The following is a 23853-nucleotide window of genomic DNA, read 5'->3' as shown; positions in this document are numbered from 1 at the left end:
TTTCACCAAGGGATCAAATCAATCTTAATCTTAATAATAATAATAATAATAATAATAAATAACCTTTGATGAGATGAATTTGTAAAAACATTGTAGAGCTGAGTTAATAGGCTTGTAGCAGAACCGCATTGAGGAAATAGATTGAACAGTTAACCATTTTAGATAGTGGCAACCACATCTCTTTCTGAGGTTTCCTCTCTGGCACTAATCTGTTGGAGACAAGGACAGAGCCAAGAAAAATACTTATATCTCAGAATTTTAAAACGTTAGGATTAGGTAATTTCCCAGCTTCTTAGAAGACCAAACTTTGGTATCACAGTAAGGAAGATGTGCTGTCAAACAGATTGCCAACACAAAAAGTACCTCCATTCATTCATTCATTCGTTCATTGTTATAGATTGGAACTAATGTACCCTGTTATGCTTGAATGAAATTATATAAAATATTTCATATGTCTGCTCACATGCTGTGTTGTTCCATTTTAAAGTAGGACTAAGCAAGACGTGGGCAGACGGTAGATTTGGGTCAGCTGGTAGCTCTCTGGGTGATTTCTAGTAGATGAGCAAGGATTTTTAACTAGCAATTGTTTAACAGTTTAGCAGCAACAAGATGACTCCCTCCTCCCTCCTAAGTTACAAAATGAAGAAAGCTTGGGGTAACCAGGAGTAGATGTTTGTGTCAAAGGACTGTGAGGTCCACATGTATCTGTTTTGCAGCAGGCTGTTGTTGGTGGATCTCAGGGTTCTCCTAAAACCAAGTAGATACTGCAAGCGAGAAGTTTGCCTGCTTTTGCGGTTGTGTAGTCCCAGACACATGTGCATTTGGATTTCTAGTTCCTGTTAGAATCCTGATCCTGCCACCTTAAAGCAAAAAACAAACAAACAAACAAGAGTATGTTTTTGTCCCTTGTGGTTAGACTTTTAAAATGTCTAAAATGTGCTGGGGGAAAACGCTGAATAATTGTAAAAACCCACACCTCACAATGTTTTCAAGCATTCATGATTTCATCTCCCACCGCATAAAACCTTATGGCATCGTTTCAGACCATCCTTCCTGTCATTTCTGACATCTCGTAGCTGCTGAAAACTTTATCATGCTGTTACATATAGTAGAGCAATTTTGCAATGCAACTGCAATCCATCAGCTATCTAAGAAAGAGGAAATGTGGCAAAAATCTCACCATGCGGCCAGATCCTATAGACAATTTGCTTGCAGGGAACCCACGATCAGATGAAATGTAGTGAACAAGTGGTAAACAGTCATTGGAAGGGCATTCTGTTCTGTAGAGCACTGGCACAACTGTTGCTGCTAAATTAATGCTTTATATAAGCATAAGTTGTCTGTCTGTTCTCGGTGTATTCAGACTTTTTGAAGCCTTGAGGGGTTTAGGCTGCAATCCTGTGCAAACTTAATGGGACTCAATGTAACTTACTTCTGAATAGACATGCATAGGATTGCATTGTTAAGGTCTTAAGAAGTGAGTTGCTAGAACAGACCAATGGCCCATGTAATCTAGCATCCTGGACACAATTTAGCAAAGCTTAATTTGACTCGCATCTCACTGAAAGCAATGGAATGTGCCTTGGTCATGGCTTACTTAAGTCCCAATGAGTTGGTAATGACCCATCTTGTTAGATTGTATTTTCTTTCTCCAGCAGTGGCCAGCCTGTTACACATGGGACATTTACAAGAAGGAGATCCCTTGTTTGTCCCCAGGACCTGGCAACAGAAAGGCACTGCCTTAATGGTAGAGACCCTGCTTTGCATGCAGAAGGTTCCAGGTTCAATCCCTGACATCTTCAGGTAGGGTTAGAAAAATATTCCTACCTGAAACCCTGGAGAGGCACTACCACTCAGTGTGGACAGTACTGGGCTAGATAGACCAATGGTTTGACTCATTATAAGGCAGCTTCCTATGGGCAGTATCCAACTGTGTCATTCCACAAACTCAAATAGCATGAATGGAGCTCCACCAAACCTTTCTGTTGTACAACAGGTTGCACAAGAGTAATGCGCCACTGGTTGCACAATAGGTTGCACAAACAATGCATAGTGGCTGTGCATCTGCTTGCGTAACCATGCTTGTGCAACCATACGTTTAGCTGGATTCTTCTCTTGTGCATAGTTCAGAACCTAGTTTGTGGTTCTGAACTAGGTTCTGAAGTATGCACAAGAGGAGAATCCAACTAAAGTTATGGTTGCGCAAGCACGGTTGCGCAAGCACGGTTGCGCAAGCAGGTGCACAGCCACTGTGTATTATGCTGCTTGTGCAACCTATTGCGCAACCAGTTGCACATTACTGTTTTGCAGACCATTGTGCAACCAGTGCAGCCTGTTGTGCAATGAAAAGATTTGTGCTTGTGCAGCCCATTGAGCAATATCATTCATACTAACAGAATGACACAGTTGGATATTGCCCCATGTTCCTAGTTAGAGGTGTCTTGCTTCTGAATAAGGCCTTCCTAGCAATAGCAATCAATAGACCTATCCTTGAAATTCCTCCTTGAACAATTTTTCATCCTTTTTTTCAAAAAGTCATGTCAATTTGATTGTCATTTCATAATAAGGATGTGGAAGACTAAATGTGGTATAGTATATCCACCCACTATAATTTGGCATCTGATATACACAGAACATTAATTATATGAATCTACAGCACACAAGTTTCTAATAGTGCCCTTTCTGTGGAACAACTTGCCCACCCCTTTTTGAAGGAAAAGGAGAGAATGCAGAAGGGATGATGAATAACCTCTTGGTTTTTGAGAATTTCTTTTGCCAAGTGGAAAATTTTGGGAGAACAGAGATTCTGCTTATACAGTGGATCTGTTTTTTAAAGCTGCATAAAAACAGCTGGGGGGACGACGACGACATGTTTCTAACATAAAGCTTGGAAGAATAAATCCTTAATAAAAATAATATTGATGTGCATTTGGTTTTTTAGTTTTTAGTTTTTTTAAAACAGCAATTAAAGTAGAATTTTATCTTAGTAGGTTTTATTGTTCACCATCCTGTAACACTTGGAGGCTATGGCTACAGTGATGTAGTGAGCTATAAATGTCAAAGGCTGATACTTTGCACACTCTTGAGACCTGATTTTTCTAGAGTGCACACAGCACTGTATTCAGAGTAAATAGCCTTATTCAATAAATCATTAATAGTTATTGCTTTGGGTTTTAGAGAGGGAGGCCTATAGCTCACTGGTAGAGAACCATCCCTGGCATCTTCAGTTTAAAAAAAAGTGTATGGAAACTGTGGGAAATTTGCCATTAGGTGATTATAAGCAAGCTAGAGACAAAAGCAGAAAATACATTTGGTGTTTATTCTCTCAGTCGCTTCCGACTCTTCGTGACTTCCTGGACCAGCCCACTCCAGAGCTTCCTGTCGGCCATTGCCACCCCCAGCTCCCCCAAGGTCGAGTCTGTCACCTCCAGATTATCATCCATCCATCTTGCCCTTGGCCCTCTTTCTTTTGCCTTCCACATTCCCTAGCATCAGCATCTTCTCCAGGGTATCGTGTCTTCTCAAGATGTGGCCAAAGTACTTCAGTTTTGCCTTTAACATCCTTCCCTCAAGTGAGCAGTCTGGCTTTATTTCCTGGAGTATGGACTGGTTTGATCTTCTTGCAGTCCAAGTTTGCATAAATAAAGGTTACCAATAATTTTTCAAAAGGGGTAATCACCTTGTCATATTCAGAGTATCTTTCTTTCTTGATCAGATATAACATTATAAAACTTGTTGCTCACTTAATTCATTTTGTTAAAACTGAGCGATATTGTCGTCGTGCCCGGTTTGTGAATTTCCATGTAGCATCAAGGAGGCTGCATCTGGAAGACAGAGCACTGAGCGGGGTGAAATGTTTTGAGCAGAAATGGCACCTCATATCTGTTGCTTAACTGAGTTAAGTTCCGTATATGGAGGCCTGGAAACAAAGCAGCGCTGGATAATTCCAGCTAGCATCTTGTTAATTTGGGCTAGTAAGGATGAAAATGGTTTGTGGATTTGGGACAAGCTGAGTTGTTAGAATTAAGTTGGGATTGTGTAAGTGGAACTGAATAGTCCTTGACAAGATGGCATTTAATAACTTGTGGCTTCAATCCTGCACACTGCTTGCTTAAATTCGATTGAAACCCGTGGGAACAGTTGATGAAGTCTACAGGGGTGATGACCAGATAATCCCCTTCTGGGTTATTGTGGTGAATCGGTGCACATCTCGTTATTCCGGCGTCAGGTCATAAGAACATAAGAAGAGCCTGCTGGGTCAGACCAAAGGCCTGTCTAATCCAGTATGCTGTTTCCCAGAGTGACCAATCAGATGGTACTGGGAAGCTTACAAGCAGGATATGAGGCCAATAACTGTCTGTTGCTGTTGTTTTCCAGAGACTGGTATTCAGATGCTGGAGGTAGTACGTAGCCATCTTGACTACTAGCCGTAAGAACATAAGAAGAGCCCTGCTGGATCAGACCAAGGGTCCATCTAATCCAGCATTCTGTTCACACAGTGGCCAACCAGCGGTAGCCACTGATAGCTTTATCCTCAGTTAATTTGTCTAGTCCCCCTTTAACCATGTAAGTTGGTGGCCATCATCACATTTTACGGTGCTTTTCTCTCCGTGGTGGTAGAGGGTGCTCCCCGCAGGCTCTGAGTGAATTATGCACACAACGTGATACTTTACAGTCAGGTCACATTTGTGCAGGAGATGAGGAAAGAAAAAGCTTTTAATTTTCTATTCCATTGGGATAGTTCTCTTCCTTCACTTGTGCCTCAGTTAAAGGGTGGCAAGAATGCGCAATCAGAATGAAAATTCTGACTTTTCTGGATTTATTACCATACCACTTGGCATCAATTCCATGCTTGTTACAGTTTAGCACCCTTGGGGCTGCTGTTTATTTTTTCTGTCAAATGATCTTGCCTGTTTATATTTCAGAATTCTGCATTCCTTTAGTCTCTTTCTTTGTATTATGTACACAAGGAGAAAACCTCCTTACATTATATACATTTCACAAGAAACCTATCAATCTTTTAAAAAGATTGCATCATCTTGAACAATCCTGTAGTTTAGACAGTTTTTTAAAAGCTTGGATGTTATAGTTGGTGTGTGTTTTTTTAAGCTATGCAGTAATCTGTGATTCAAAAAAGTATTTCTGTATTTTCTGTGGTATTTCTCTGGCTCTGTTACAAAATAAAAGGACACAAACAGCCTTATTTTGAATTTTGGCATTCCACTGTTGGACTTCATGTAGTCAGTCAACTTTCTTGAGATTCTGGGCTTGAGCCTTCATGCAGCAAAGAGGCAAAGGCTCTCAAAATATGCTCAGAGGCACATTGTTTGCTGTTAAATTATGCATGTTTCCATTTTACAGGATGGTACACAAAAATCCACTGGGCCATTTTAAGTAGGTTTCCACATGTGTAACACCATTTCTCCCCCAGTTAACATGGGAATCAATATTGCTACATATCCATATCTCTTCCTTTCACTGTTGATGGCTCTCTGAGCTGTAGAAGTGGGTTCAGCAAAAGAATGTGAGTACAAAATGTGCTAAGAAACAAGAGAATGAATTTCCCTTCTTTAAATATGAATAGCTTTTCCTCGTAATGCTAGCATGCAGTAAAGATAGACTAAGAGCTCAATCCTGTGGTCACAAGATGGCGTCTGAAGGTCTGTAGGATACTGGGAAGTTCCACCCCCATGGCCATAAACAACGCTATGACGTTTGTGGGGGAAATCCATGTGGGGCTCCCCTCCCCCCGCACTCACCCCTGCCCTTCTCAGCCACCACTGAAAGTTCGGCAGTGGCTTCCTCTCCAGAGGTTAATGTCATTACCTTGGGAGGAGAGCATAGAATCATAGAATAGAATCATAGAATAGTAGGGTTGGAAGGGGCCTACAAGGCCATCGAGTCCAACCCCCTGCTCAATGCAGGAATCCAAGTCAGAGCATCCCTGACAAATGGCTGTCCAGCCTCGTCTTGAAGGCCTCCAGTGTGGGAGAGCCCACCACCTCCCCAGGTAATTGGTTCCATTGCCGTATTGCTCTGACACTCAGGAAGTTTTTCCTGATGTTCAGTCGGAATCTGGCTTCCTGTAACTTGAGCCCATTATTCCGTGTCCTGCACTCTGGGATGATCAAGAAGAGATCCTGGCCTTCTTCTCTGTGACAACCTTTCAAGTACTTGAAGAGTGCTATCATATCTCCCCTCAGTCTTCTCTTCTCAAGGCTAAACATGCCCAGTTCTTTCAGTCTCTCTTCATAGGGCTTTGTTTCCAGTCCCCTGATCATCTTTGTTGCCCTCCTTTGAACCCTCTCCAGCTTGTCTGCATCCTTCTTAAAGTGTGGTGCCCAGAACTGGACACAGTACTCCAGATGAGGCCTAACCAGTGCTGAGTAGAGGGGAACTAGTACTTCCCGGGATTTGGAAGCGATGCTTCTATGAATGCAGCCCAAAAGAGCATTTGGCTTTTTTGCAGCCACATCACATTGTTGGCTCATATTCAGCTTGTGATCGACGACAATTCCAAGATCCTTCTCGCTCGTAGTGTGGTTGAGCCACGTATCCCCCATCTTGTAACTGTGCATTTGGTTTCTTTTTCCTAGGTGCAGAACTTGGCATTTGTCCCTATTAAATGCCATTCTGTTGTTTTCTGCCCAGCACTCCAGTCTATCCAGATCACTTTGAATTTTGTTTCTGTCTTCCAAAGTATTAGCTATCCCACCCAATTTTGTGTCATCTGCAAATTTGATCAGCATTCCCTGCACCTCCTCCTCCAAGTCATTAATAAAAATATTGAAGAGCACTGGGCCCAGGACTGAGCCCTGCGGTACCCCACTCGTTACCTCTCCCCAGCTTGAGAAGGTCCCATTGATAAGCACTCTTTGAGTCCGATTCTGTAGCCAACTGTGGATCCACATGATCGTTGTTTCATCTAGCCCACTTTGAGCTAGTTTGCTCATCAGGATATCATGGGGCACTTTGTCGAAAGCTTTGCTGAAGTCGAGGTATATGATGTCTACAGCATTCCCACGGTCTACAAGGGAGGTGACTTGATCAAAAAATGAGATCAGATTTGTCTGGCAGGACTTGTTTTTGACAAATCCATGTTGGCTTCGAGTAATCACGGCATTGTTGTCAAGGTGTTGTCAAGCAGATGGACATGTTAGGGATGGCTAAGTGTGCAGGGAAGGGAGAGGCCATGGATTTGCTGGAACCACAAAGCTCTCCGCTCCTGCCCAGTAGCACTGGGCTCAGTGGCCTGAGTAGTCACAAATGCAGTTAAGGAGAATGGGGAGGCCAAAATAGTCTCTGTCGCTCCTTCCACCTGCCAGCGGGGCTTTGGAAGCTCAGAGACCTCCAATTTCAGTGGCTTCCTTTGTTCAGGTGGCAATCCCATAGTATTGCGCCCTAAATCACTTGACTTAGGAAGGCAGTTTGATGTAAAATTTCATTTAATTACCACTAGCTTCACCTCAACGTCACCTGAGACTTCTGCATGGAGAGGCACCTGTATTTAGGTGCTTCCTCCCCCCCCCCCAAATTGCACGGGATTCCCAGTTGTGTAGAGCAGTTACAATACCCCTTTTCAGAATTTGCACTCTTCATGCGCAGGTCTGAAGGGGGTGCCAGTGAGGCATGGAAGTGTCTGGATCAGGGCTAGCAGCATGATCCCTCTCCCCCTAAATGTGTTTCCTCTGTGTGTGGAGGGAATTTATGAAAGGAACGTTAGAATTGACCAGTTGAACTATTTCTTCTCCTCCCCAGGGACAGAGAGCTCAGACTGTGAGTGCCTGAGGATATCTGAATTTGGAAGGATATTTTCAGCATATCCAGTGTGGAGAGGGAGGGAGAGAGAGAGGTGTTTGTGTGTCTGTGTGAACCAATATAGTTGGTCTTATCGCTGGAGTATCGAACCATCACTATACATCCAGCAGTTCTCAAGTGGCAGGTGGGTGGGTGGGAGGGAGGGAAGCATTCAGCTGCACGGGAATTGCACTGGGAAACATTTAGCTGCATGAATGTCACCTATACCTGCCAGAATCTCACATTGTTACCAACTTGAGCTGATTATATAATTTGTATGAATTGTGCATCTTCATCAACAGTGCCTCAAAGCTTCGTCCATCTTTGTTTTGGATTTATTTCTTTCCTCTTCGTTACACATCCAGTTTTTGTAAATTTTATTTAAGTTTTTATCCCACCGTTTCTGCCTTGGAGCTTGAGGCACCATGCATGGTCTCCCCTCTACCCTCCCTCAATATATATTTGTCCATTCAGTTGCCTATTGAATGACTACTCATTTTCCTGCAATTTTCTTTTCCTTTTTCAGTTGTATATGAGCACCGGACAAGATTAGAAAAATCCTTACAGAAAGAAAGGCTTGAACATAAGAAAGCAAAGGAAGGTAACACTTTACATTTCACTTTACTTTCTAGACATCTTAGCTAGCTTTAGTCCAGATACAGGAGAAATGTTGTTCCCACTTGTATTATTAAAATGCAGGAACCCTGTATTTCATTCAGGGCTGTCTGCAATTTTCAGAGCAGCGGTGTCCTCCCTTAAAGTAGGTTCTGATTTACTGTACCTTTTTAAAAACAGTGGTGATGATGTGTAGGTACTTTCTGTTTCAAGCACTTCTTTTTTTTTTTTGCTTTACGGGTGTCAAATATTGTTTTGCCCTGTACCTTGTAAGCAAGCATGGAGTTTGTTCATGGTTTTCTACTGCCATCTAGTGAACAACAATAAAACTCATATGGGCTGTAGAAATGTTTCCCAAACTGAGAGGTTCTTCACTTTTTCAGTCCAAAAGAGAGCCGAATTTTGTGTGTGTGTGTGAGAGAGAGAGAGAGAGAGAGAGATGTTTGGAGAAGAACGTTTTCAAGTGACATGCGTACCTACAGTTTTTCACTGACGGCAGTTTTCTTTTTTTCTTCCTCCTTTTAACATTTTAAAATTCAAGCCGTGCTGCTGGCTGCTGTTTTGTTTGTAAATAGAGCCGAGAGAAGAAGTGAGAACTGGGATCTATGTTATGTGATTGTATAGTGTTGTTCCCCTGGGAAGGGCAGTACGTAATCACACGGCATCATACCAGCTCCTGCTTCCTCTCTTGGCTGCATTTACAAACAAAATGGCTGCCCAGCTATCTATTTAGCCAAGCTGCTGCTTGGAAAGGAAAGGAAAGATTCCTCCTGTGCAAGCACCGGGTCATTACTGACCCCTAGAGGGACGCCGCTTTCGCTGGCGTTTTCATGGCAGACTGTAGCAGGGTGGTTTGCCATTGCCTTCCCCAGTCGTGACTACCTTTCCCCCAGCAATCTGGGTACTCATTTTACTGACCTCGGAAGGATGGAAGGCTAAGTCGACCTGAGCCGGCTACCTGAGACCCGGCTTCCGCTGGGATCGAACTCAGGTCGTGGGGAGAGTTTCGGTTGCAATACTGTCGCCTACCACTCTGCGCCAAATGAGGCTCTTTGCTGCTTGGAGTGGCTTGGTTTTAAAAATGTTAAAGAAAAGAAGGAGAGAGCCGTGCTCACCATATCATAGAATCATAGGGTCGGAAGGGACCTACAAGACCATCGAGTCCAACCCTCTGCTCAATGCAGGAAGCCTGATTCCCAGGTGGTTCCCCGTCCAAGTACTAACCAGGGCTGACCCTGCTTAGCTTCCGAGGTCAGGCGAGATCAGGAACATCCAGCCATAACATTCTAAATCTATCCCCTCCATGCTAAAAGAATTTTGGTCCTCAAATTTGCAAGGAGCCAAAGGCTATGCAAAGGTAGAAGGGGGGTGATTTCTTTGCCCAGCCCTAGTACTTATATACACACATATATGTGTGAGATTGCGTGGATGGATATATTTTCTGATCAGGCCCTAGAACAGGGAGAAGGCACTGTCCTTGAAATGGTTTTTTTCCCCCTGATGTGTGTGATAGTTTAATTAGTACAGGCATTCCACATCCCACTAGCCCCTTTGCCCAGCCACTTAGGCCCCACGGACAGGGCTGTGTTCTCTGGGATTCTCCTGCATCTGCTAGCTATAGTTACAGTTCCATCAGGCAATCCTAGTGCATCTCTGCTGTCTTGTTTTGGATGGTGTCACTGGCCAAAAATAGTGGGGGTCCATGCTACACTAAATCACACCGTTCTGGACCAAACTACATGTTATGTTAATCATGTAGTGTGTAGTGGAGGCTTGTATTTTGTTTTACTCTAGTGTAACTGTGCATGACCCCAATTTGGATTGGGACGAGCACACTCCAGCAAGAGAAGATTAAACCTTCCTTCTACCTGTTTTTCACCCAAAATTCCAACCTCCTGCAAGGAGGTTAAAAAAAGGCGGGGGCGGGGAAGCCTCCAGTAACTCCAATGGAGACTTTTTTCCTTTTCTTTTAACACCACCCCCACCTCCCCCTTCACAGGCAGGGTGGTGACATTTTGGAGAAAAAACAGGTGGAGGAAAGGTTTAATCACACACACACACCCCTTCCTGGAACCTGCAGTTACGCTAGACTAAAACACAAGCTCGGCTATATGCGATGCAGTTAGCATAATGTGTAGCTTGGCTTTCTGATGGTTATATGGAAATGATGGTTATAGGTGGAAATGTCCACTTTCTGGTGGACATTTCCAGCATGGGAGCGTAGTTCATCAAGGCTTCTGCCTTTCTCAGTGCAGAGGTACCATTTGCAGTTGTGGGGAGGCAGTGGTGCCTTCAGCGTGGTCCAGGAACGGACTTTTAGTTACATTCCAGACTACAATCGGGGGGGGGGGGGGGCAAACCGTTTAGCAGGATTTGTTGTGATTATTTTCTGCATTTTTAATAATTCCCAGGAATCAGAGTAGGTTGTGGCATAATAGAAATCGAATGTAGGTGGGCGTTCTGGACTTAGAACGCTATTCAGAAGATGTGTATGAAAATGTATCTTTACGATGGATGCCATGTACACTTCTTGTTTTGTTGTTTGTGTCTTTTTCTGAGGTTGAGCAGTAGGAGCCCTTGCCTCCCAATGACGCGAACCTGAGAGCCAGTTCACTTATGCATGTGGATAACTGTAACATCAAGTGACAGTGTGCGTGTATGAATGGTCTGTCACAGATAGAATACCACAGGTAGAACTATCGTATTTCCTCCCATCTCCTCAGTCGCTGTGGGTTGGATCCAGACTAAGTTAATTGCATTTAGGTCCCTTTGTAATCAATGTGACAAATTAGTCATGACATAAAGTCCCATTGACTAAGTGCAACTAGCTTCGTTTTGGATCCAGCCCAATGCTTTTAAGTGAAGTTGGTTCACACTCTCAATGCCAGTCAAGTGTATAATAACCGTGTGTAGAGAAACCAAATTGTGCACATGTGTGCAAGGTGGAATGACCATGAGAACCAACTATCCTCAGTGAAAGGATTGAACCACAAAGTTCCTCCATGGACTGTAGCTGTCTGGGGTTTTGTCTGAGTAAACATTCCTCAAAATCTATTATTTTCTCTCTCTTTATTTTTTAGACTTCCTTGTTTATAAACTAGAAGCACAAGAAACACTAAATAAAGGAAGGGTAAGTGAGCAAAAGTGATCAACAGGATGTCTTGGGATAAAGGTCTTATTATATAGACTTAACTGGGATGGTTGCCACGACAATAATTATTGCTATAATTAGCAGTACAGTTGAGCCTTGTTCAGATATAACAACAAACCATGGATTTGTCATTTACAAGAATGAGCCTGAGGCTCACGTGTTCCGCTTGCACACACACAAAGAGGAGCTTGACAGCTTTTGCTTTTGAACCAGCCACTGTTCCCTGTTATGTTTGAATCATGGTTCAGTAGCCTTCTTAGCAAAACACAGTTTCCCAGGTTCAGATGCAACAGGCAACTGTGTTCAGAAGTGAAAGCAGAAGCTTTCCGTCTCCTTCTTGCACACCTAGAAGAGGGGGAGCATGCAAGCTCAAGGTCTGTGCAGGCTCGGTCTCATAATGACCAACCATGATTTGTTATGTCTGAAACAGGCCTAGTTCTTTTCTCCAAATACATAGGCCTGCTTCATACATACCAGGGAATGCAGTCCTCTTTGCATATTGAAGGAGGGGCTGCAACCCATCTGTATTGCCCCAGCTGTAGGCTTTGAACTCTTAGGTTAGAGGTGCCAAGATAGTGATAAATCAGACCCAGGTTTACTTACAAGGAGTACTTTATTGAGTAACTTACAGCACATAGGCATACCCAATGTTTGGATCAGACAGCTTCTCTGAACCCAGAGCCATGGGGTACAATGGGTTTTATACTATACATGTTAGCAATGAGGCAGCATGACAGCAGCAAGCGGCCCCTAGGGTTCATTCCCAGCATAGACTAACAGCACTTGGTTCTCAGAACAGCCACCTGTAGCTTTAAGGTAAACAAACTTCACTTCCCAGGCACATCTTGATTAGATACTCTACTCATTAGTACGGAATGTGCTAGGCTGCGCTATCAGCCCTTTGACTCATCTTCTAACATGACTCTGACATGCTCAGAGGCTTACTAGCAAGGGAATTGCACTAATAATGAACTTAAGCAAGGCATTATGGATCCGTAGGCCCCTCTAACACTACAGGTGACTTGGTTACGCTCCTGGGGCCAATACACCATCACTGCTTCATTACTTAATACATGATGTGAAGAAACAATGCAGAATGCACTGGCTACCTATTAGCTACGAATCACTGGGTATCTATTAGCTACTGAACCAAGTTTAAGGTCTTGCATGTAAAGTCCTGAACAGCTTGGGACCAGGTTACCTGGTAGTTTGCTTTCCCCAGTATAGGCCTGTGAGATCATTAAGATCATTGGAGGAGGCTTTGCTGGTTGTACCATGACCTGTAGATTGCCATCTTGCAGCAACCCAGAAGTGGGCTTTGTCTGTGGTGGCCCCCACCTTATGAAATGCCTTCTCCCTGGTATTCTGGAGGAGCCAACTGTGGTATGCTCTAGGTGCCAATTAAAGATGCATCTCTTTATCCAGGCTTTCCTTGAGTGACTGCCCTGCAGCAACATCAACAATAACAATAATAATAGATATTAAAAAATATCTCTAAGTGGTTTACAGGCACATTAAAATACATTAAAATGCACCATAATATACATTAAAATACATAATAAATACAAAAACATGTATGCAAAACATTTATAACAACATTTTGAAACAGATGCAACACTATAATTAACAAACATAGCGTTGTGAGTATTTGGTATTAAATGTTTTTATAAATATTTTGTATACATGTTTTTGTATTTCTTATGATGTATTTTAATCTATTTTAATCTCCCTGTAAACCTCTTAGAAATATTTTTAAATATAGTAAGTGGTACATAAATCTGTTGTTGTTGTTGTTGTTGTTAAAAATGACAGTAACAACAAGACTATGTGTGTAGTGCCATGATTCACCTGACCTTCCATGTCCCCTGCTTTTAGGGGAAAAGCATAACAATTAGGGCATGGAAGGCCCATGCCAGACACTGGGAAAATAAGCAGCAGTGGCTTATTTCCCCCACTGCCTGTGCTGGTCGCTTGCTGGGGAGATTAGCATGACTACCCTTGGCAGTGCAGCTTGTCGGGTTGTGCGAAACCAGCAGGCTGGGTTCTCACATTACGACAAGCTGTGCTGCCAAGGGTGATTACGCTAATCTCCCAGACGCACAAAGGGTACTTAACAAGCCACCATGGCTTATTATCCACCCTGTGATTGTGCAAACCTAGCCTTTGCATAGGTGGAGGGGATGGGAGGGGAGATGAACCACACTTCCATCATGTCAATGGGAGGCCCTTGCCTGGTATATATGGACTAGGCTGTGCTGCATCGGTACTACGTGGGAAGCAAAATAAATAGAGAATGCTTCATAGAGCCATTGAAGGTACATAGTCACTGCATTGTTCTATAACAGGCCCAAGGTAGGACTGGAGGTAGACAGGAGAGCCAGAAAATCTTCCCTGGGGGTGGAACTCCACACGGTAGTATGGTTGGTGGGGGGGAAGTCCTCACTGCAGCCTCTGCTTCTGCCATTTGCATGCATCCTGTTTTGGAGAGTCTTTGCTACTGCTTTCAGTCCTGAGTTTTAGGAATTTGTTCTTCTGTCTTCCACCACCACTACTATCTTGGGGAGTCAAGTCATCCAGTTGAGCTGTTCCGGGCTGTCCATGTGATTTACATATGGGTGACTGGGCAGAGAAGCAGCTTGGGTTGATATTTGGGAAGGCCACACCTTAGGATAGTGTCAGGGTGGAAATTGAGCCGATAGAACCCCAGAGCAGTTCTGATTCTGAGGAGGAACAGCAATCCGTGGGAGAGGAGCTTGCTCATCTCTCACAGGCACAGCAGCTGGCAGCGATTCCTCCTGCCAGTATTCCTGGGATAGATAGTGACCCTGGCAGCGAGAGAGTGCTGGAGGGGGGCTTGCTGGACTCTCGACGCCGACGCAGGGAGCAATGACAGATGGAGGGCGCAGAAAGGAGGCATAGTGCTCGTTTGGCACGCAAGCAACGGTCGCGTCCCGAGGATCCAAGGGAAGGAGAGAGGATCTCTCCCTAGCCCATAAGTTCAGGGTCTTCCCGTGATTCTCCTTCAAACGAGGACCAACTGCCTAACCTGGAGCATAGGCTACTCAGCTATCTTTCCCCAGTGCTCTTCCTTGCTTAGTCGCTGGTGATTAGCATCTGAAAGAGTAATTAAGTTGTAAAAGGATTAAAGCCTTGAAAAGAATCCTTTTGTCTGTGTCTTGAGTTGGCTATTGGAGTAGACTGTAAGAGGCAGCTAGGGTGCTCCTGACAGATAGCCTGTGCCAACGTGGGGTCGTCCAGAAGTGTTGAATTGCAACTCTCATCATCCCCTTCCAGAATAGATTGTGGGAGTTGTAGTCCAACACCTCTGCAGGGCATTGCATTGTGTCCTGAACCCCAGATGTTTGTTATGTGAGCGGAGCAGTGTTGCGATTTCCTTATAGTATCACTTACAGAGAGATACCATAGCTGTGTAGGAAGTGGCTGAGGATGTCAACTAACTATATATTTCTCTTTTTGTTTTACAGCAAGATTCCAATAACAGATATAGTGCACTGAATGTGCAACACCAGATGCTGAAGGTAGATATGTGTTTCACCTTAACAGTTTCATCTTAACAGGGAAGCTAGAAAAAGAAGACGACGTTTGTCTTCCAGTCCTATTTTGCATTTGTTGAAAATCTCCTTTTAAAATATCTCCAACTGCAGTGGGTGTTTTGAGTGTTGGAAGAAGGACTTCTTCCTGGTTGCAAAATGTTTCCCTCCTTTGAGAATATAAGAAGCCGGATCAGAACAAAGCATTCTGTTCTGACAGTGCCCAACCAGATGCCTATGAAAAGCACAGAAGCGGGACATGAGTGCAGTAGCACCCTCCCATCTTTGTTCACTGGCACCTGGTATTTGGAGGCATACTACCTCTGATACAGGTGGTAATATATAGCCATCATGGCTAGTCGCCCTTGATAGCTTTATCCTCCATGAATTTGTCTAATTCCCTTTTGAAACGATCCAAACTGGATCACTACATGTTGTGGTAGCGAATTCCATAGTTTAACTACGTTATGTGGGAAGAAGTACTTCCTTTCCTGGTCAGTCACTGCCAGGTCAAACCCCCTCAACATATATATGAAGTTAGTTCTTTTTTTAATCATCCCATGCAAGTTTCTGTGCACTCTAAAAAGTGAAAGTTGTCTTTAAAGGTGCAGCTTCCCAGAGCCTTCATAACATTTGAATTTTCTCCATCACAAAGCAATTGACATGGGGGCGCTTTGGAGCACGTGATTGCCCCATGTATATCTTGTCATGGTACAAGTCCCATGACCACATCCGAAACAGTCAAATTAGCTCGCTCTTCGGGTCTGAGTCTAGCCTTGGGCTGGCGCAGCTGTGAAGAAGAGCTTGGAAATGCTTGCTTCCTGATTTAGACTAACCTTGGTTTATCGTCAGAAAGGACAAACTGGAAGAGAGCGGGTAAGGAGTGCATGCTTGTTTTCATAGTGATAAACTGAGGGTGTTGACCCTCAGGCCTGCAGGCCAAATCCAACTCTTTGTGAAACCATGGTTTCGTGTAATGTCCAAACCAGGGCATCGTTAACACTTGAGCCAACATTAAACTAGGGTTTCCACCTTAAACGAGTCTAGCCTTGGGCTGGCGCAGCTGTGAAGAAGAGCTTGGAAATGCTTGCTTCCTGATTTAGACTAACCTTGGTTTATCGTCAGAAAGGACAAACTGGAAGAGAGCGGGTAAGGAGTGCATGCTTGTTTTCATAGTGATAAACTGAGGGTGTTGACCCTCAGGCCTGCAGGCCAAATCCAACTCTTTGTGAAACCATGGTTTCGTGTAATGTCCAAACCAGGGCATCGTTAACACTTGAGCCAACATTAAACTAGGGTTTCCACCTTAAACGAGTCTAGCCTTGGGCTGGCGCAGCTGTGAAGAAGAGCTTGGAAATGCTTGCTTCCTGATTTAGACTAACCTTGGTTTATCGTCAGAAAGGACAAACTGGAAGAGAGCGGGTAAGGAGTGCATGCTTGTTTTCATAGTGATAAACTGAGGGTGTTGACCCTCAGGCCTGCAGGCCAAATCCAACTCTTTGTGAAACCATGGTTTCGTGTAATGTCCAAACCAGGGCATCGTTAACACTTGAGCCAACATTAAACTAGGGTTTCCACCTTAAACCAAGCCCACTCCTGATCAGAAGCAGTCCATTCGCATCAGCTTGTATGAAAACTTGTCTCACCCGGGGTGAGCCTGCAGCAAAAATCCAAAACCAGCTGCTCAGATAAATGCATCCTAGTGGCATGTCCTTCTTGTTTTGTTCTTTGCAGAGCCAACATGAGGAACTAAAGAAGCAGCACTCAGACCTAGAAGAGGAGCGCAGGAGACAGGGAGATGACTTCAGCCGAGCAGTCGACAATCATAAGCAGAGATATGTGCAGTTACAGCAAGAGAAAGAGCAGGAGCTGTCCAAGCTGAAGGGTATAGAATCATGTTACTTAATTAAATTTCGGGAGGGGGAGAGAAAGTAGCCCACCCCCTGGAATTGCTGCCTCTATTGGCATTGCACCAGCTTTCATTAGGACTTGAGGGCCAATATTTAAATACATGCATAATTTGAATTCCCCTCATGAAGTGTAAATCTGTAGGATCAATTTTTGTTTGCATTGAATTCTTAATAGAATCGATGTATAATCTGCGAGAAGAGAACAGGCAGTTGAGGAAAGCCCACCAAGATATTCATACTCAGCTACAAGATGTGAAGGTAAGATTCTGATCTCTCAAAGCAAGGGAGAGAGAAAAAATCCCCTTGTTTGCAAAGGGGAATAAAAATCCTGCAACTGGAAAAATAAAATGATGATTAAAATCTTTGACTTTTCTAGCTTAATGGAAGGGAAGTATGCACGTAGACATGCACACACACTCATCCAGGCTCAGGACTGCCATGGAGCATACAGCCATTGATGGCAATTAGCCAGATAGTTAATCCAGGTTCAGGAGTAGTATATCTGACCAAGAACAAGGTATCCTACCACCCTGTTCTGTTTCTGAGCTTCCTAGGGGCATCTAACTGGCTACAGTGGGAGTCTGACTAGCTAAATGTTTGGTCTTTCTTATCCAGCATGGAAATTTTTATGTTCTTTTGGGGATTATACATCCAATTCCCCCCTCCGCAATATAGTTGTAATATTACCTTTTTCCTGGCATTTCTTCACAGCAATTCAGTTTCAACTGAGGTTGTGATTCTAGATTTACTTTTTGTTGTTCACCCCCAATACTGAGCTCCAGAATTAAAGGCACATCTGGAATCAAAAGACAGAGTCTACTGAGAACATCTGTATATGGAGAAGTATAAACATTCCTGCTGCTCATCTTGTGTTGAAATCGATAACATTTGCGCAAGGGAAGAATGTAGACGTTTCATGCATTCTGATGTGCAAATGGGGTTCCTGACATTCCCCATTCAGTTCAATTGAGTGTGCAACTCCACACACACATCCCTGTGCATTCACAGAGAAGTACATTCTCTATTGAAATGAATGGGGAAGGAGGTGGGCAACGTTTTTGTAAACAGTAGAACTCACAACATGCACGAGGAATTGCTGAGATGCAAGTGTGTTTTTTCCTCAGGATTGTTATTTGAAACATTAATGAGAATTTAAGAATACTATAAGCTATATAGGCTATAAGCTTGCAAATATTGTAATTGGGAGTTGATCAATGGGCCCACTTTTACTTTTTTATTGCAGTTGCAATTATACAATGTATAATGATCAAATATGATCACATTTACATAATGCAACACACATTAATTCACATTAATCATTTAGGCAATCCAGTGCACATTAATACCCATACTAAAACAATGATCACACTAAAACAACTATAATTAGTTTGCTTGATCTTGGTACAAATTGAAATTCGTCAACATTGAGTTAATTTATAGCAAATTTTCCTTCTCCTAACAATTTAAAAACAAAACAACTAAATATTAAATGATTTATAACAATATCCATATTGTACTTCATCTTCATAAAGTTTCTAAAGGGACTCCAGTTCTTGTAAAATTCTTCTTCCCATTTATCCCCATGTCTAATTTTAATAGAGTCAGTGAGCACAGTTTTATGAAGTGGGGTCAAATCTGTTTAGTTTTGAGGCTATTATTTTAAGGCCAGGGTGAGTATGTTGTGGCCCTCCAGATGTTTTGGCCTACAACTCCCATCAGCCCTAGCCAGCTTAGCCAATAGTTAGGGATGATGGAAGTTGAAGGCCACAAGTTGTCCTTCCTTATTTTAAGGTATAACAAGAAAATATTAAGAAAGATGGGCCCTTTTTTCTTAAGAGTGAGTGGTAGCTTTTGTTAAAAATGGGCTTTTCAGTAGTGGCACTCCAGTTATGGAAATCCTTCCCTGAGAGCTTTACCTGGCACTGCCCCTGTGGTTATTTTAAGTGATTTGTATGTTGGTTTATTGTAAGCTGGCCACAGAACTTAATGTTAATGGGGGGCAGCGTACAAATATTGTAAATAAATACCTTGCACTTCTTTCAGTTCAGGCTGGTGCAGATGCAATGCCCCATCTTGTAACCATTGTTAAGAGAGATCTGATCAGAAGCCAGCTGCAGGAACATAAGCTAATTCTGCCTCGTTGTTCATTTCATTGCAGCCGACACCTACCTTAACCATGGGTGATGGCATCAAGGTTTGCTGCTTAACCAGGGTTTGACGTGAGTTAGGAAACCCTGGGTGAGAGGGAACCTGGTTGTCATCAACTGTGAATAAGGTCAACGCTGATTTACCTCTTAACTGCAATTATGTGAGGAGGGGGAACTCACTCTGGGGAGGGACCATACAACCTCAAAGCCTCTTCCCATCCTCTTAAAGGTAGTTATATCTGTACTGGCCCATCTCAAAAAGGTACCTTTACACAAGACTTGGTAGGCTGGAAATGAATTCAAAAACAGGTTAATCAACTACTCTTTAGACGGTTGACCGCCCCAAAGAATATGTTATTGGCTTTGAAGGTTACTTATATATTTATTGTATTTCTATACCGCCTTTCTGAAGCCAACAAAGGTGGCTTACAAAAAGTTCAGGTTAGCACTCGCCCTGATGAAACACACTTGGGATCAGATTTGATGTGGTGTTTTCTTTTGTGTAGCTGCAGCATAAGAATTTACTCTCCCAACATGATCAGCTTGTAGTGACATTGGATGAACACAAGAGTGCACTAGAAGCTGCGCAGGTCAGCCAGGAAAGTGGCTTTGCATTAGCCTCCGCTTTTAATGAATGGTGCTCTGCTTTTTTAAGTCTTCCTAAACAATTCTTTCCCCTTTCTTTCTGCTGACTGTAACTTCTATGCATGCAAGCTTTTTTTGCGTGGGGATCTCCAGTTAACACCCGGCTCCACTCTCGGGAAGACAAATGCATGCCTGGAATGACTGCCACTAAACCAAAATGATAGCACAGTAAATTGATTTTGTTTTTTGACAGCTCCATTATGGGTTCGAATGGGTGCATGTATGGATAAAAGCCACATCTTTCTCTCCTATCTAGGGGGCTACATGCCAAGTCTTCAGTGGGGTTTTTCCCTCTCTGCAGCTTCTATAACTCGGATGTTCTGTCTCGGATCTTCTGTTATTAATGAAAAAACCAGCAGGGTGAAATGCTACAAAGAGCAGCTGCGATGATTTCAAAGACAGGAATATGGAATTCAGAGTGGGAGCACGCCTACTGCGTTGTGATTAGCGGTCTCTGTGCATTGCAGGGGTGCTGAACCTCTTTCAGCCTGAGGGTTAAATTCAATTTTCGAGGGTCTCTTGGGGCAGCATTCCCCAATTTGGGGTCAAAGGCAAACAGGGTGGGGTCAGAATACCAGGATATTTTATCTTACGCCTCTCACTGCTAGTAACTAAGGCTTAGGAGGGGCATTTTAACCTTAGGAGGGGAGAAGGGAGTGGGGGAAGGGTGCCTGGCCAACTGGGAAAGCCCAAGGGCCAGATTTGGCTCCCAGTTGGGGCAGATTCGCCCCACAGGCCTGAGGTTCAACACCCCTGATGTATTGCATTCTATGTCCTCGGTCTTTCAAGGAGCTTAGGAGTTATCTCATTCTATTCTCAAACAGCCCTACAAGGTAGGTGATCTGTGATCAGCCCCGGGGTTGCGGTTCGAGCTGGCACAGGAGCTTGGTGGGGCGTTGTTACTCCAGAAAGAGCCTTGGAAAGACTGAGAGGCTTATATCTTTGCTGCCAGCCCTTTCCCCTTCCTGGTCATCTGCTGAGTCACAGTTCACAGCTGGATTTTGTCTGACTTCTTCCTCCTCCCGAGTAGACTCTTCATCCCAAGGAGACCTCTGATGAGAGCCTCCTGGCAGCCATTTGGGATTTCAACTGATTCTGCTGCTGCCTTTGCTCTTAAGGCCGGGGGTGGGGAGGGGGAGAATCAGGGAAAGAGTCAGAGTCTGGGATGTGGTCAGAGAGGTTGTTGGGGCCCAGGCAGGATGCCCACGAGACATGGCACTTTGGGCTGCCTTAGTATTATAATGGGTTCTTGCATGTCCCCAGGCATGCTGGACTTTTCCACGGAATCCTGTGCCTCTTCCTCAGAAAAGGTCCCCCCCCAGTGCCCTGGCTGGGTGGGATCCTGGCAGAGAGCAACTCAGCAACTGCTGAGATTAGTGGCTTGGCAGGGCTTTGAACTTGGGTTGGCCCCTGTACCATGTAGGTTGGATTTCCCCCAGAGTGAGCTGGCAAGCAGTACAGTCATCTGTAGTCCTGTGCAACATCCATTTCACTAGAGGCGACAATGGCTTGGTTCACACATAACACTAGCCTATGGTTTATTTAACCCATGGTTTGTTGCCCTACCCAGGGTTTCTCTGACAGACAAGCCATGGTTTGTTTTCTCAGTTCCTGGGTTGTTTCTCTCCTCCTTCTGTTCCCTCCCTGTATCCCAGAAACCTTTGTGGCGCTGTAGTGTAGGTGCGTAGAGTGGCTGGGTTTGTTTGTTTTTTACCACTCTTGGCCACTGCCTCATTAGTCTGGTGGAACAAGCCATGAACAACCCGCGGTTCTGGGTTCGCAAGCAATGACAACCCATGGTTTAAATAACCCAGAGTTCACAACCCAACAACAAACCATGGGTTCTCTTTCTGGGTTGTTCATGGCTAACAAACCGTAGTTTGTTAGCATGACTGTGTTCACACATCACAGCAGCCCAGAATTTAACAACCCATACCATGTGCGAGCCAGCCAGTGAGACCAAAGAAATAAGTGTGTACATGCCCTTAGCAATAATGGTTTAAACTATTTCTGTTTCTAAACTACGACCTAGAACTGTCAGTTCTGTGAATGTAGCACAGCTGCTTGCACCACAGTACCTTTGATGCTCAGCCCTTTTGCTTATACTGTTGACAGTGTCCATTTTCATAAAGGATTTATGGTAAATGAACACATTGGGTAGATTTCAGGCTGTTGTGATCCTCCTCTTGTTCGTCTACCCCGTGACTGTGTCATGACCCAGTGACTATGCTAGACCAGGATGTCTAGCTTGTTCACTGGGCCACCCATGCCACAGCACTTCACCTTTGTTCTGGATCATTTTATTTCATAAGCTGTGGCTTGTGGACTTCCCATGGGCATCTGGTTGGCCGCTGTAGAGACAGGATGTTGCACTAGATAGCCTTTGGTCTGATCCAGCAGGGCTCTTCTTACATTCTTGAAAGTGAACAGTTTTATTAAGAAAGGGAAGCCACTTTTCTTACAAGCATCTGAACAAGTGCATGAGATTAATTCTACTCTTTCCCCCCGTTTCAGTATGTCTTCAGTCCATAGAACGTTCTGTTTATGATTTTATTTTTAAAGGGTTGAAAAGAAATGTAATAATTCATTTCTGACAGTTTGTTCCTCTTCTGCTTGGCATGGAAAAAACTAATCCCCGTTTCTAGGCTGTGGGGATTTTTTGCTAGACTTTGCATGCCCGCTGCAATGTATTAAATTGGCACACCCTGGTGCATAGAAACACGGAGCTTCAGCACATGGGCGTTTTTGATCTGATGTGCATGTTTAGTTAAAATACTCAGACTGCTTTGGAGCTGCCAGCTTCCCAGCAGATTTTAATAGGAAGCTGTTCATCTGCCAGTGATGTCTAATGGTTGCATTTGAATTCTAGTCCCAGGTGGAGGAATACAGACAGTTGAAGGACACCCTCAAAAAGATGCCTAGTTTCCAGAAGCCAGAAAGTTTTCAGCAGCCACATAGTCCGCCATTGATGCCAGGACCATCTCCTCCAAGTGACTCCAAAGCACGTAGCTCCGATGTGGCTGATGAGCAAAAGGAGGTAATAGTAGCTGACTGCCAAAGCAGCCTTCCGTAGTAGTTGTAGTAGTAGTGCTTTTTGCATGTTCAGAAAGCCTCACCAGTACTCCTTACAACACCCCTGCAAGGTAGGTTAGTATTGTCACCACCCTGTTGCGGATGGGAGGGGCAGAGGTTGAGGATGACTAATTCAGACAGCACATTAAACTAGGGGTAGGGAAGTACTTTCTCCTCAAGGGGCCAGATGGAAGCCCTTCTCCTGCAGACTGGGTGCTGGCAGTGGGTGGATCCATGCCCCCAAAGTGCCAGCATGGAAGCCTCCAGCTCAGTACCTTGCCTGCTTTGCCTGCCTCGTGCCTTTCCTGATCGGGGAGAATGTGGGGCGGGCGAAGCTCTGACTGGGTCTGTGCCCAAAGGAGCTACTCCTCCAGGTTGCTGACTCAACCACAGCCGGCTTTGCCTGCCCCACACCATCCCCGTTTGCAGGGGTTATGGGGCGGGTGAAGCATTGAGGTCCTTGGCTCAGCTGAGACTGAGCACTGTGCATGTCCAGTAGCCATGGAAGGCTGACAGTTTGGAGGGGTGTGTGGAAAAGGAGGAGAACGGAATGCAGTGGAGAATCCAGGAAGAAGGCCAGCTGGCAGGAACCCTGAACAAGAGCTCTCCACATTGCAACAGTTAGTTGCAGCTCCCACTTGTCGTTTGTGATTATCATTTTTGGTAATGAAGGCAGTGAATCCAACTTAGCCTGTGTGACCTGGCCTTAGTCCTGCAGCGTTAATCTACAAGAACAAGCACCGTGCCAAACATGCGACTTCAACCATGTCCAGATTTTATACTGCAAAAGCAAAAGTTTAAAAGTTGTGGCATTGTTTAGTCATTTACAATTTTTCTATGATGTTACCAGTCAGGCAGGAGAAGATATAGTAGAAGGTGCTATTTCAGGTAGCACCAACAGTTTGAATCGGGCCAGGAAACTGACTGGCAACCAGTGCAGCCACAATTGTTCTTCCAAGGCACCT

At 44.1% G+C, this 23853-nt stretch overlaps 1 protein-coding gene across 5 annotated transcripts in view; it reads left to right on the top strand.

Moving 5' to 3' along the window:
- The window catches only part of GOLIM4 (golgi integral membrane protein 4), an 80305-nt gene that overhangs the window by 19449 nt on the left and 37003 nt on the right, over positions 1–23853 (top strand). For 3 of the 5 annotated variants that reach the window (XM_084847460.1, XM_084847459.1, XM_084847462.1), the window contains 7 exons: positions 8324–8398; positions 11493–11542; positions 15049–15102; positions 16849–16999; positions 17200–17282; positions 19678–19761; positions 22686–22853. In XM_084847460.1, the coding sequence (XP_084703586.1) occupies positions 8324–8398; positions 11493–11542; positions 15049–15102; positions 16849–16999; positions 17200–17282; positions 19678–19761; positions 22686–22853 (665 nt within the window). The remainder of the gene's footprint in view (positions 1–8323; positions 8399–11492; positions 11543–15048; positions 15103–16848; positions 17000–17199; positions 17283–19677; positions 19762–22685; positions 22854–23853) is intronic. The other 2 variants (XM_084847461.1, XM_084847463.1) reach the window with 2 other exon arrangements.

The sequence above is a fragment of the Heloderma suspectum genome, chromosome 3 (assembly GCF_057233095.1).
Source record: "Heloderma suspectum isolate Gila_16-S chromosome 3, 16-S_ref, whole genome shotgun sequence".
In the NCBI taxonomy this organism is placed as follows: Eukaryota; Metazoa; Chordata; class Lepidosauria; order Squamata; family Helodermatidae; genus Heloderma; species Heloderma suspectum.
Note: the sequence above shows the minus strand (reverse complement) of the source record. Positions and strands in the feature narration are given on the sequence as shown.